At 35.0% G+C, this 14,602-nt stretch overlaps 1 protein-coding gene across 1 annotated transcript in view; it reads left to right on the forward strand.

Moving 5' to 3' along the window:
- The window catches only part of LOC148952892 (uncharacterized), a 185,800-nt gene that overhangs the window by 46,685 nt on the left and 124,513 nt on the right, over positions 1–14,602 (forward strand). The window contains exon 2 of the mRNA XM_089088150.1: positions 3,943–4,163. Coding sequence (XP_088944276.1) covers positions 3,995–4,163 — 169 coding nt within the window. The 5' untranslated portion in view covers positions 3,943–3,994. The remainder of the gene's footprint in view (positions 1–3,942; positions 4,164–14,602) is intronic.

Below are 14,602 nucleotides of genomic sequence, written 5' to 3' on the forward strand. Positions count from 1 at the left end.
AAAAGTGTGTGTGTGTGTGTGTTTAAATAGTGTGTGTGTGTGTGTTATTTAATATTGTTTGTGTGTTTGTGTTAAAAAAGATTGAGGGTGTGTGTTTTAAAAAATTGTGTGGGTGTGTGTGTTATTATAGTGTGTGTGTGTGTTTGTAAAAATAGAGTGAGTGTGGGTTTGTTTAAAAAGAGGGTGTGTGAGTCTGATATAAAATTTGGTGGGGGAGTGTGTTAAAAAAGTGTGTGTGTGTGTGTGTGTGTGTGTGTGTGTGTTAAAAAAGTGTGTGTGTGTGTGTGTTAAAAAAGTGTGTGTGTGTGTGTGTTAAAAAAGTGTGTGTGTGTTTGTGTTTTTTTATTGTGTGTTTTTGTGTTTTAATATAGTGTGTGTTTGTGTGTGTTTAAAAAGTGTGTGTGTGTGTGTGTTAAAAAAGTGTGTGTGTGTGTGTGTTAAAAAAGTGTGTGTGTGTGTGTGTTAAAAAAGTGTGTGTGTGTGTGTGTTAAAAAAGTGTGTGTGTGTGTGTGGTAAAAAAGTGTGTGTGTGTGTGTGTTAAAAAAGTGTGTGTGTGAGTGTTATAAAAAAGTGTGTGTGTGTGTGTGTTATAAATGTTTGTTTGTGTGTTTTTTATTATTGTGTGTGTGTGTGTTTGTTAAAACAGTGTGTGTGTGTGTGTGTTAAAAATGTGTGTGGTGGTGTGTGTTAAAAAAGAGTGTGTTTGTTTGTGTTAAAAAAGATTTTTTTTTTTGGTTGTAATTATTTTTGTTTTGTTGTGTTATATTAATGTGTGTGTGTGTGTGTGTTAAAAAAGTGTGTGTGTGTGTGTGTTAAAAAAGTGTGTGTGTTAAAAAAGTGTGTGTGTTTAATATGTGTGTGTGTGTGTGTTTTTAAATATTGTGTGTGTGTGTGTTTTCAAATAGTGTTGGTTTGTGTGTTTTATATTTGTGTGTTTTTGTGTGTTTTTTTATTTTTTTTGTGTGTTTTTTTTATTAATTATTTTTTTTGTTTTATTATTCTATGATTGTTAGTGATATATAACTCAATGAGTGTTAGTTTGTGTTAGCAAATTGTTTGTTTGAGTTTGATTAATAAAATAGTGTGTGTTTGTTTTAATAAAAATAGTGTTTGTGTCTTTTAAAAAATATTGTGATTGTGTGTTTGAAAACATTGTGTGTCTGAGTGTTTGTTAAAAAAGTGTGTGTGTGTTTTTTAGTAAAATGAGTGTGGTGGTTTGTTAATTTTTTTTTTGGGTGATGTTTTTATTTTAAAGTGTGATATTGAGATTTAATTAATTTATAGAGTTTTTTTTTTTTAAAAAAGAGTTTTTGATTTTTTTTTAAAATATTTTGTGTGTGTGGGTGTGTGTAAAAAGTGTGTGTGTGTGTGTGTTAATATTGTGTGTGTGTGTGTGTTATAATATTGTGTGTGTGTGTGTTTTAATAAAGTGTGTGTGTGTGTGTGTTAACATTGTGTTTGGGTGTGTTTTTTAATATAGTGTGTTTGTGTGTGTTTTATAAAATAGTGTGTGTGTGTGTTTAATAAAATAGTGTGGGTGTGTGTGTTATTATATTGAGTGTGTGTGTGTGTGTTAAAAAAGTGTGTGTGTGTGTGTGTTATAAATGTGTGTGTGTGTGTGTGTTAAAAAAGTGTGTGTGGGTGGGTGTTAAAAAAGTGTGGGGGTGTTTTTGATATAAATTTTTGGTGTGTTTTTTGTAATATATCATATAGTTGGTTATTTTTAAAAAAGATTTATTGTTATTCAGAAATAAAAGTGTGTGTGTGTGTGTGTTATAAAAGTGTGTGTGTGTGTGTGTGTGTTAAAAAAGTGTGTGTGTGTGTGTTTTAAAAATGTGTGTGTGTGTGTGTGTTAAAAAATTGTGTGTGTTAAAAAAGTGTGTGTTTTAAAAATGTGTTTGTGTGTGTTTGTAATTTATTTGTGTGTGTTCTTTTGAATTTAAAGTGTGTGTGTGTGTGTTATAATAGTGTGTGTGTGTGTGTGTTATTACTTTGTTTGTGTGTGTGTTATTTTACTGATTTTGTTTTTGGTTGTTAAAAAAGTGTCGTTTTTTGTCTTTTATATAAGTGTGTGTGTGTGTGTTTTAAATATGTGTGTGTGTGTGTGTGTTAAAATATTGTGTTTGTGTGTTTGTTAATATAGAGTGTGTGTGTGTGTGTTAAAAAATTGTGTGTGTGTTTTTGTGAAAAAATTGTGTGTTTGTGTTTGTTAATAAAAGGTGTGTGTGTGTTTGTGTAAAAGTGTGTGTGTGTGTGTGTGTTAAAAAAGTGTGTGTGTGTGTGTGTTAAAAGTGTGTGTGTGTGTGTGTTAAAAAAGTGTGTGTGTGTGTGTGTTAAAGTGTGTGTGTGTGTGTGTTAAAGTGTGTGTGTGTGTGTGTTAAAAGTGTGTGTGTGTGTGTGTTAAAAAGTGTGTGTGTGTGTGTGTTAAGTGTGTGTGTGTGTGTGTTAAAATTGTGTGTGTGTTTGTGTTAAAAAAGTGTGTGTGTGTGTGTGTTAAAAAAGTGTGTGTGTGTGTGTGTGTGTGTGTGTGTGTGTGTGTTAAAAAGTGTGTGTGTGTGTGTGTTAAAAGTGTGTGTGTGTGTGTGTTAAAAAGTGTGTGTGTGTGTGTGTTAAAAAGTGTGTGTGTGTGTGTGTTAAGTGTGTGTGTGTGTGTGTGTGTGTGTGTGTGTGTGTAAAAAGTGTGTGTGTGTGTGTGTTAAAAAAGTGTGTGTGTGTGTGTGTTAAAGTGTGTGTGTGTGTGTGTAAGTGTGTGTGTGTGTGTGTTAAAAAGTGTGTGTGTGTGTGTGTTAAAAAAGTGTGTGTGTGTGTGTGTTAAAAAGTGTGTGTGTGTGTGTGTAAAAAGTGTGTGTGTGTGTGTGTAGTGTGTGTGTGTGTGTGTGTTAAAAAAGTGTGTGTGTTAAAAAAGTGTGTGTGTTATTATAGTTTGTGTGTGTGTGTTTTAATATAGTGTGTGTGTGTGTGTGTTAAAATAGTGTGTGTGTGTGTGTGTTAAAAAAGTGTGTGTGTGTGTGTGTGTGTGTGTGTGTGTGTGTGTGTGTGTGTGTGTGTGTGTGTGTGTAAGTGTGTGTGTGTGTGTGTTAAAAAAGTGTGTGTGTGTGTGTGTTAAAAAAGTGTGTGTGTGTGTGTGTTAAAAAAGTGTGTGTGTGTGTGTGTTATAAAATTGTGTGTGTGTGTGTGTTAAAAAATTGTGTGTGTGTGTGTTTTATAATTGTGTGTGTGTGTGTGTGTGTGTGTGTGTGTGTGTGTGTGTGTGTGTGTGTAAAAAAGTGTGTGTGTGTGTGTGTGTGTGTGTGTGTGTGTGTGTGTGTGTGTGTGTGTGTAAAGTGTGTGTGTGTGTGTGTTAAAAGTGTGTGTGTGTGTGTGTGTTAAAAAAGTGTGTGTGTGTGTGTGTTAAAAAAGTGTGTGTGTGTGTGTGTTAAAAAAGTGAGTGTGTGTGTGTGTTAAAAAAGTCTGTGAGTTTGTGTGTTAAAAAAGTGTGTGTGTGTGTGTGATAAAAAAGTGTGTGTGTGTGTGTGTGTGTGTGTGTGTGTGTGTTGTGTGTGTGTGTGTGTAAAAAAGTGTGTGTGTGTGTGTGTGTGAAAAAGTGTGTGTGTGTGTGTGTTAAAAAAGTGTGTGTGTGTGTGTGTGTAAAAAATGTGTGTGTGTGTGTGTGTTAAAAAAGTGTGTGTGTGTGTGTGTGTGTGTGTGTGTGTGTGTGTTAAAAAAGTGTGTGTGTGTGTGTGTTAAAAATGTGTGTGTGTGTGTGTGTTAAAAAAGTTACGTATCACTTTCGTCCCATATTCTCAAAAATAAGTACCGTTTTTTTTTGTTTTGTTTTTCTACTATGCATAGGCTTGTTGAAAAAAAAATGGTATTTTTTAGGGGAGGGGGACATTATAATTGTTGAAATTATGATTATTAATGATTAGTTATTTGGAAACTAAAACATAATTTATATTTAAGGGACATATGGCAAACAAAAGACAAGCTAACAACTACCGCTCATAACAACCAAATGGAGACACCACCCATTAGACCATCTGTTATAATGTACATTGGGCCTTCAACACAAGATGGGAATGCACAATGTATACAAGAACTTACCATGACTTCGGTGCTGGCTGCACAAGCCGATAATGTGCACCATAACCTTCTCTGTTATGAACCTTCAATGCAAAGCATAAGTAAAAATTATATTTCATCTTTTCTCTTCTTCCCGTTTTCTTGATTATTTTCTAGTTCTATTACTTATAATTATATTTTTTTAGATAAAGAAAAAACTATTTTTTTTAATAAGGTTTGAATATGACTAAAATCATATTAGTATAGAATTTTTGTAATTTAATTTAAAGAGGGTTTCCAGTTCTTCCTTAAAACAATGGTTAAACGGAGAATTTATTAGACAGCGCATTAGTAAAAAGAGCTGTTTGATTAAAGAACGCTAAAGGTTGAATGTATATTGTTTTGTTTTTTTCCTTCCCCCCACCCGGATTCTTGCATGGAAGGAGTTATTATATAAACTATGTAGGGGGGGGGGGGTTCATTGAATGTTTTAGTACACTATTTAAGAAAAAAATTGGAGGGTAGCCAACCACTTTCGCCTCGAAAACATTTCAAAATATCCATTTTATTCGAAATAGTTGAAAGTTCCATCAACTATGTATATGGGGATGTTATGTCATCCACAGGACATTAGACATAGTTCAAAATTTATTCAAGTTGCCATTTGTTTAAGAAAAATATATTTTATTACGGGGGGGGGGGGGAGGTGGTGGTGTGATGGAGGGGAGCAAGTATGATCCTGGGTTTTCCAAAATAAGTAAAGAGCATTAAGATCCTACTTAGATAAAATCAGAAGAGACACTATGTTCATTTAGGTTGTCAATATTCGGTTGACACTATGTTCATTTAGGTTGTCATTTAGGTTGTACATAAAGGGATATTAAATTGAAAGGACATCACACCAGCTCAGCCAAGTACATTTGAAGATAAAAATAAATTTTCTATGGCAGATCAAGTCAGTCAAGATACACTGGAAAATATGCTGAGTGACCTGGGTGATTTTACTCCTCGCACCAACTCTTATTGAGGTTGAAGGTGGACAAAGTGGTGGAGATGGTCTTAGTGTGGATATACAAATCTCTCCAACACCCATTATATTACCTGAATTTTATTTGTCAAGATCTGTCTTGTACAGTATTTATGTTTATACGGTCGTATTTGGGGAACCTTTTAACTCATTAATAGTGGGGGACATTATAACAGACCCCAAAAACATTGCAAATTCATATGTGGGCAAGATTAGAGCCCTTCTTGAACAACAAATTCGGGGATGGGAGGGACAGGACACTATAAGTGTCAATAGCACTGAAAATATTTTATTTAAATGATAATGACAGTGAAGTCTTTTTTACCATTTTCAACATAATAATATGTTACCCCTTCATCCGGATTTGTAAAATTTCAAGGGTGTATTTATGGAATGAATAAATAGTATTGTAACTAAATTAGATAATTATAATGAAAAAGGTAGAGGGGCAGTTATTGTATTTATTGAAAATTTAAATATAAGTATATGTTAATTAAAAAAAAATATTTTAAGAGATGGTGGGGTGGAGGAGAGGGCTATAGTTTTAAAATATAGTTCAGATTTGTAGGGATGTAAAGGTGTGCAATGAATCTGATTCGATAAAAGCCTACAGTCTTTCATGTATGCATTTCTTATCGCAGCCCACCGATCCCTGCAAAAAATGCTTCTAAGACAAAATTGGACAAAATGGCAGCTGATGGAGAAGGGATGGGGGGCAGAGTTACCTAAAGTAGATTTCAATTGTTAAAATGGTCAGTATCAAGTAACTCTCAAAGGAATATATGTTTTTGAACGGGCTCACGAACATTTGAAGATTGGTGCTACTCTGTTATAATATGAAACAGAATTAGAGGAGTTTGAACGCAGTAATAAAAAGGGGGTAGTATTTCCAGTGAAGGCTCCGTCGATTGAATCACTGAAGTACTGTATATGGTTTCTTTACACGCCTTCTACAGAACATGATTCAGTTACCCGTACATAAATAGACCGGTGACCAAGGACTGTTTGAGTTTGCACAAAATATCTTTGGTAGAGTATGCACTGGACACCTTCAAAGCAAAAACTTATTGCTGATCTTGATCCGAAACAGAATATTATTGTTCATCAAATGAAATTGCGATGGATAGTAGCCATTGGTTTCAGGGTCAAAAAGCTACATAGAGCCGTTTAATTTGATCAAAAGCCATATTTGAAAAGGTTTATTGACAATTTTGCCAGTAAACTTCCACAAGTGAAAACGAAAGTTGAAAATAATATCTATAAACTCATTTTAAATTCAGCCTTTGGGAAAATTTGAGAAAGCGTACGGATCAGAAGTCGATGTGACGTTGTAACCAGTCTAAAAGAATAAGCTCGAATTGTTGCCGACCCCAACTTCACATCATTCACTATCACAGACACCAATATGATCCTCCGACATAGAAAAAAAAAGAAATTTTAAATAAAAATATTGCTGCTAATTTAAATAAAAATGTTAGTGGTGGTAGCTCAATAACGAAAATCTCCAAGAAACTCATGCTGTCATTGTACCACAATGTGTGTATGGTATACTGGCAGGGGGAGAGGGAAGTTCAAGTGTATTATGGAGACACTGATTCAGCCCTGTTAAAAGTTAAAACTGAAAATTTACTGAATAATTTGGAAAATGTTCAGCAATATTGGCTCTCGAAGGGATTTTACCAATTTTGATCAGTCTATTTATCCGGAGCTAGTGAAGCGCCAGGTCCCAAATCAATTCTAAATATTAATTAATTAAAAAAACTTTTTCCACAAAATAAATTTCATCATTTCATCAATTATAATGTAACATTCCTTTTTGTAAGAAACAAAATTTTTACTCTAGCCCTTTAATGTTTAAATATGTACCTGAAATGTGTATATGGAAGCCTCTTACCCTCTATTCAGGCGGAGGGCGGTACGGGGTTTCAATAATCCCTGAAAGTTTCGTCTGATTTGTAAAAACATAATAAAAAGGAATATCGACAAATTTTTGATGCGGCTCTTATAATTTGTTTTCTAAACCCCCTCCCTTCCATAAAAAAATACCCCCTCCCACCTCCCAGAAAAATTCTGGATACAGCCTTGTGTGAATGCAATGAATTTTCCATTATTTAAAAAAAAAACTATTATATCATTTTTTGGTATCATTGTATGGCTGGGGCTTTTGTGGGAAAAACTATAAAAATCTGACACAACTCAAAAAAGTATTAAATACTTATTTCATTCGTAAAAGCACTTCACTTTACTGTTTACAAAAGTAAACAGTAAAGCAATGAAATTCTTACTTTATAATATTCACTATGTTTCTGTTAATCAGGTCATCATGTTTCTTTCCATTGTTGTGCACATTTTAAATGACATTTTTATGAAACAATTGTATTGAATTCTCCTTGTGTAGTGTTTTTACCTAGTTTAGAAGCCAAAAAATCTGGTTAACAAAGAGAATATGTTTAAATTGTTAGAAAAACCAACATAGTCTAAGGCAACGCTATAACGTTGCCTATAATAAAGGCCATACGGCTCCAATGTTTTATTATTTATTAATTAAAAAGAACTTTCCGAAAAATAAGTTTTACAAAAAACAGTAAAGGCCATTTTAAACTTAAGCCCAGCAGATACAAATACCTGTTAAAATTCAAACTCAAAACGACCAGAAACTCATATTAAAGAATAAATGAAACCAAAAACGAACAGAAATTAAATAAACAATCAATGCAAACAAATATACAATAGATATTAATGTCAATGAATAAATAAATCTTAAAACGAGTGAGACTTAAATTGAATATGCAAATCAAGTTTGAATCGAATAAAAATAACTACAAACAAGAGTTTGGGTATCGCCTCACTGCAGAAGCAAAATATTTGTTTTCGTTTTAAGCTTGATTTTCATATTCAATCTAAGCATTACTCGGTTTAAGATCTATTTATTCATTTATATGATTACTTGTTGTATGTTTCTTGCTATGATTGTTTCTTGCTATGATAAGCTTGAAACGAACAAAAATCACTAGAAACAAGAGTTTGGGTATCGCCTGCTTCTCTCACTGTAAAGTCTAGAACCAGGTATATGCAGAAGGATATAAAAGATGTTTTTCGTCATTAAAGATACCTTCAAATGAGAAAGTCAGACCAGTGGTAATTAAATTAGCATTTATGGAATTAAAAAAATCCATATTTACTTCGGCTGCACTCTTCAAAAGGTTTCATTTGTCAATAGCCCCAGATTACACTTCTTCGGATTTATTGGCGCACAGTAACTTTATACCAATTTAGGAAGCCACGCGTACGGAAGGCCATTTACATGCAAATCTGAGAGGTGTGAGACTTTTCGTGGGGGATAAGATTTTTGCATACGATAGTGAATTGGGTAAAGTGAAAGAAATTTATCGAGAACAACGAAAGGTTATAGCAGTAGAGGAAATGAGAACCCATGATCATCAGAGTTCCGACTTAAATCGTAATATGCACAGGGGCAATGAAGTAATGGGCAATGCAAGTTCACTCAGTAAAGAAAGATCAAAATCAGTCACGCATAGGACAGTGAATGAAGTTCAGAAAGAAACATGTAAACGTGATGAGGTGGCTAGCCCCCACAATGATTTTAAAGAACCTGGGACATCTTACGCTCGTGCAAATCAGAGTAATCAGATTATTTCGCGTGAGAGAAGCGGATCGGTAAATTCTGCTGCTAGTAGTCAGAGTTTTGGAAGTGCTGATTCTGTATTCAGTCTAGAAGAAGGGGACCGGGCTGTTTTTGTTGGTGGGCAGTAACTAACCCCCGTTAGCCAAGAACCTGCGGTGGATTTAGCTCAGCAGAGTGTGAGACAGGGCAAAAGAAATAGTAAGAACATTAGCCCTTTGGAGCAGGATAAAGGCGCAAAAAAATGCTCGAGAAAGGAAGACGATTCAGGATTACGAATCATTTGGGCCTCGCCAGCTAGTGAAAGCTCCGGTTTTTTATCAGGAGCATCCTAGTTGGAGGATATAGTAGTGCCTGGGAACCAGTCAAAACTGCCAAAATAGGGAATACAGGGCCGTAGTGAATCGTGCTTAAGTTTTGTAGTTTGGAATTTACAAGGATATAGTACGGAAAAGTTAGAAAATCTATTAGAGTCAAGTATATTAACCGGTTGTGAAAGATGGTGTTTGCCTTGTTGAGACGTGGAATTCTCTAGACGACTTTTCGTCATGTGAAGATTTTGATGTTTTTGAGTGTCGGAGAAAAGTTTCGGCAAATGGTAGACATTATAGAGGAGTTTCAGTGCTTGTATGGAAGGGTGTATTCAATTTATTTCGTAGGCTAGAAAATTTATTATGGTTATTATTATCAGTTAAAAATGTTCACCTTGTTGTGTGTGTTGTTTATTTGCCTCCGAATAATGGTTCTTACAGCCGTGAAAATACATGGGAATTGGTTGAAAATGAAACTTAGTTATATAAAAGAATGTACCCTTGCCGTAATTTTGTTTTTCTTGGGAACTTATGCATATACTTGTGAAGAGGACGAGTTGCAGGTTGGTGAACTCCTTGTAAATGAACCAGGTCAGAATGCTTGCTTGGAGAATGAAAGTGAGTATGTTTTCCCAATTAGGAAAAGTAGGGATAGGTCTCGGAAAATAAATAAATGGGGAAGGAATTTAATAAATTTTTCTAAAAAGGAAGGGGTACTAATTATGAACGAAAGGTTGAGAGGAGATTTTGGTGTGGGTGATTTTACGTGTTATAGTGGGTTTAGCCTGAGTTTAATTAATTATATTTTATGTAGTTTTTCTCTTTGGCCCCGGGCGGTTGACCTCAGGGTTCTAGAGCTGGTTGAATCTGACCATCTGCCAGTGAGTATTAAGTTGAGAGCGTGTATTTGGAGGTCTGAAAGGGGAAATGAAAGGTCTACGTGTGAGGAAAGGATCCCTAAACCAGTTTGGATAGCCAAGGAGAAAGAAGACTTGGTTAAATGGAAGTAGAAATTGAGGAATTTCAGAATGATTGCTATTCAATTTTGAATTTTTCAGAACCAGCTGAATTGCATCAAACTGTTTCGGTAATTACAGATAGAATTTATGAGAGAATCAAACCTTTATCTCAGGATAGGAAAAGTGCCTTTGATTCGGTAAATAGGAGGTTATTAATTGAAAATCTGTTAGAAATAGGCTTGCCGTCTTGCTTTGTATCAATAATAGCAGATATACATCGGAGGGTGAAATTTGTTGTGAAGGTTGTGGGAAATTTTTCTTGGCTGGGTACGTCTCATGTGGGTGTGAAAAAAGTATATACTTTATCTCCTAAGCTTTTCTCCTTGTTTGTTAATGATTTAGATAGTTTTATGAAAAATAATGGAGCCCCTTATGTATCTGTGGATTGGTTTAGGCTATCATTCATGTTATTCGCGGATGACATATTTCAAGTGGCGGATAGCAGAGATAATCTTCAGAAGCAATTAGATATAATAAAAAATTATTTAGAAAAGAAGGATTTCGAGCCTAAAGCTGAGAAATCAGTAGTATTAGTATTTAGGAGTAAAGGAGATGTTGATTCTGAGTTCCATTTTAATTTGGAAGGAACGATGTTAGAGGTTAAGGAAAAATTTCTTTATTTGGGTGTTAAGTTTAGTGCATTAAGGGGGATGTCTAGGCATGTATAAGATTGTAATTTAAAGTATAATAAGCCAATAAATATCCTTTTGAGAATCAATTTAAATCAGCTAGCAGATATGAGGATCCAGAAAAGAGTGTTCCGGACAAAAGTAGCTTCTATTGTACATTGGGGCTCTGAGGTTTGGGGTTTTGCTAAAGCAGCTAAGTTAGAAGTAGTACAGCTAAGATATTTTATGAGAACCTGAGTCTTGGAGGATTCATTTAGTTCAGTGGTACTGAAAGGAGATTTGGGGCTTTTTTATTTAAGGAACGTTACATTGGTTAGAATGCTGAAATTCTGGGAGAAAATAGTTAGGCTACCTAGTGTTCGGCTTCTTTAGTCGGCTTATTTGGAGAGCTTGAAAGACGGTAGACGAGATTAATGGTCAAATCAGGTCAAGAAAATACTGGACCTTTGTGGCCTTTCGGAGGTGTGGAATGAAGGAAATGGCCCTATGGGTGAAACCGTGTCAGTATGGAAGGAAGTCCAGCGAACCCTAAATGAACAAGAAATCCAAGAGTGGCAAACACATAAGGACTAATCTATGTGTTTGAGGTTTTACTCCCAAGCCAAAGACGGTTGTGGGGAGGAGGCTTATTTTAAATTTGAGTTGAATAAAGAGGATTTGAAGAATTGTTGTTGTTAAGAGGGGATAGTTTGGATTTAGATGAGAAAAGGAAATTTTTGGGACAGTTTAGGTTGGCGGCAGGCCCTTATTTTTGCCCAGTGTGTGGATGTGTGAGTGAAAACTTATTTCATTTTGTATCCGAGTGTGAAGAGCGGTCTGAGTTGCGGAATGAATATTTTGGACGAGTGTTTGGGAGCGAATGCTGGTTAATTGAGTGGATAGCTGAGAGGAAAGCAGGCGCTATTAAACAGTTGTGTAAGTTTCTTCGTTTAGGGATAAAACATGGGGAATCATGTTTGAGGGGATAGCCTATTACTGTTTTTAGGATTTGAGTTTTATTATGATTAGTGTTTGTTGGTTTAAATGTTGTACCTTGGTGTTTTTCTTTTTCTTTTTTTGTCGTTTTGTTGTTCTATCTCTTTCTTGTTTTTTATTATCTAAAGTTGTATTTTGTTCCTGAGCTTTGTTTGTAGACTGTATTATGTGTTGCTGTGGTCCACAGGCTTTTTGCAATAAATCTTGTCTTATCTATCTATGAAGTGCGTCTGGAAAAAAAATAAATGGAGTGTGGGGGGAGGATAGCTGCCCTCCGATCACTTTTTACTCTTAAAAAGTGAATTATAACTTTCAATTTCCAAGCAAATGAGCCCTCTATGAAGTTTATACGAGCATCCCTTCCACAACAACTATATATAACCCCAGGGCATAACTTATGACGCCTACCCTCAGGCCCTTGGGGGCTGTGACGACACTGAAGTTTTTGTCATCTGAACTTTGGACTATTTTTAACAAAATTTATATATCAAAATCTTTATCTGATGCATTTAGAGCGGGAGGGGGGGGGTATTTGCCCTCCAATCTCTTTTAATTCTTAAAACGTGAACGAGAACTTTCAATTTCCAGTCAAATGAACCCTCTCCGAAGTTTATACAAGCCTCCCTTCCACAAAAATGATATATTCCCCCAGAGCATTACTTACAACGCCTGCCTCCTGGCCATGGGGGGTTGCGTCGATACAGGATTTTTTATTATCTGATCTTTGAATTAATTTTAATGAAATGGCTGTTTTAAAATTTTTATCGGATAGCCTTGGGGAAAAAGGTCGTGTGGGGCGGGGGACGGGGCTATGATATCTTTTGACTCTTAAAAAGTGAACTAGATTTTTCAATTTCCAATCAAATGAGCCCTCTCTGAAGTTTATACGAGCATCCCTTTAAAATTTTTTTTCCGTTTTAGGCTTGATTTTCATGTTCAATCTGAGCATCACTCGCTTTAAGATCTATTTATTCATTTACATTATTACTTGCTGTATGTTTTTTCCTATGATTGTTTATTTAATTTATGTTCTTTTTGGGTTTCATTTATTCTTTAATAGTAATTTTTGGTCGTTTTGAGATTGAATTTAACAGGTATTTGTATCAGCTGTGCTTAAGTTTAAAATGACCTTACTGTTCTTTGAAAAACTTATTTTTCGGGAAGTTTTTTTTTTATTAATTTTTGTGCGTATTTGATGGCAAAAGGTTTTCAGTTTTAAAAATTCCTCATTTAAACATCAAACTTAAAAAAAAATCAGATCTTTATCAAAGTATCGAGACTGGTATTAAAGAAAGAATATTAAAATGAAAAAAGTTTGCCCCCTCTGAAATGAACACCCTTTGAAGTTTATACGATGACCTCCTCTATATGAAGTGCGTCTGGGAAAAAATACCCTCCCCTGAGTGTCGGGGAGGGTAGCTGCCCTCCGATCACTTTTTTCTCTTAAAAAGTGAACTAGAACTTTCAATTTCCAATCAAGTCCTCTCTGAAGCTTATACGAGCATCCCTTTAAATTTTTTTTTGTTTTTAAGCTTGATTTTCATATTCAATCTGAGCATCACTCGCTTTAAGATCTATTTATTTATTTATATCATTACTTGCTTAATGTTTTTTCCAATAAATGTTTATTTAATTTCTGTTCGTTTTGGATTTAATTTATTCTTTAATAGTAATTTTTGGTTATTTTGAGTTTGAATTTAACAGGTATTTAAGTTTAAAATGGCCTTTATTGTTCTTTGAAAAACTTATTTTTCGGAAAGTTTTTTTTTAAATTAATTTTTGTTTGTGTTTGATTGCGAAAAATTTAAAGTTTTTAAAAATTCCTTATTTCAAAATCCAACTTTAAAAAAATCAAATCTTCATTAAAGTATTACAACTGGTATCAAAGTAACAATATCAAAGTGAAAAAAGTTTGCCCCCTTTGAAATGAGCCCCCTTTGAAGTTTATACGACGATTCCTTTTATATGAAGTGCGCCTGGGAAAAAAATAAATGAATTGTCGGGGGAGGGTACCTGCCCTCCTTTCATTTTTTACTCTTAAAAAGTGAATTACATCTTTCCATTTCCATTCAAATGAGCCCTCTATGAAGTTTATACGAGTATCCCTTCCATAAAAACCATATATGCCCCCAGGGCATAGCTTACAACGCCTACCCTCGGGCCCTGGGGGGCTGGAAAAAGAATGCGAGGAAAAAGAAGGCGTGGGGAGGGGGGCTAGTTGCCCTCGGATCTCTTTTGACTACTAAAAAGTGAACTTGAACTTTGAATTTCCAATCAAATGTCCCTGAAGTTTATACGAGTAAATTACAACTTTCCATTTCCCTTTAAATGAGCCCTCTATGAAGTTTATACGAGTATCCCTTCCATAAGAACCATATGTGCCCCAGGGCATAACTTACAACGCCTGCATTCGGGTCCTGGGGGGCTGTGTCGACCATGGAGTTTTCGTTAAATGGTCTTTGACTTATTTTTTTTTTAAATGGCTATCTCAAACTTCTTATCAGATGGTTTTGAGAAAAAAAGGGCATGGAGGGGTTGGGGCTAGGTGCCCTCCAATCTCTTTTGACTCTTAAAAAGTGAACTAGAACTTTCAATTTCCAATCAAATGTGCCCTCTTTGAAGTTTATACGAGCATTCCTTCTATAAAAACCATATATGCCCCTCGGGCATAACTTACAAAGCCTGCCCCCGGGCCCTGGGGGGTTGTGTTGACACCGGAGTTTTTGTTATATGCTCTTTGAACTATTTTTAACAAAATAGCGTTCTCAAAATTTTTATCGGATGTATTTGGGAAAAAAGGGCTTAGGGTGGGGGGTTGGTTAATGGTTACCCTCCAATATCTTTTGACGCTTAAAAAGTGAACTAGAACTTTCAATTTCCAATCAAATGAGCCCTCTGAAGTTTATACGAGCATCTTTCTCATTAGAACCATACACGCCCCCAAGAGCAACACTTAC

This window comes from Artemia sp. Qi Xiang Cuo, chromosome 4 (assembly GCF_049724085.1).
Source record: "Artemia sp. Qi Xiang Cuo chromosome 4, ASM4972408v1, whole genome shotgun sequence".
Classification (NCBI taxonomy): Eukaryota; Metazoa; Arthropoda; class Branchiopoda; order Anostraca; family Artemiidae; genus Artemia; species Artemia sp. Qi Xiang Cuo.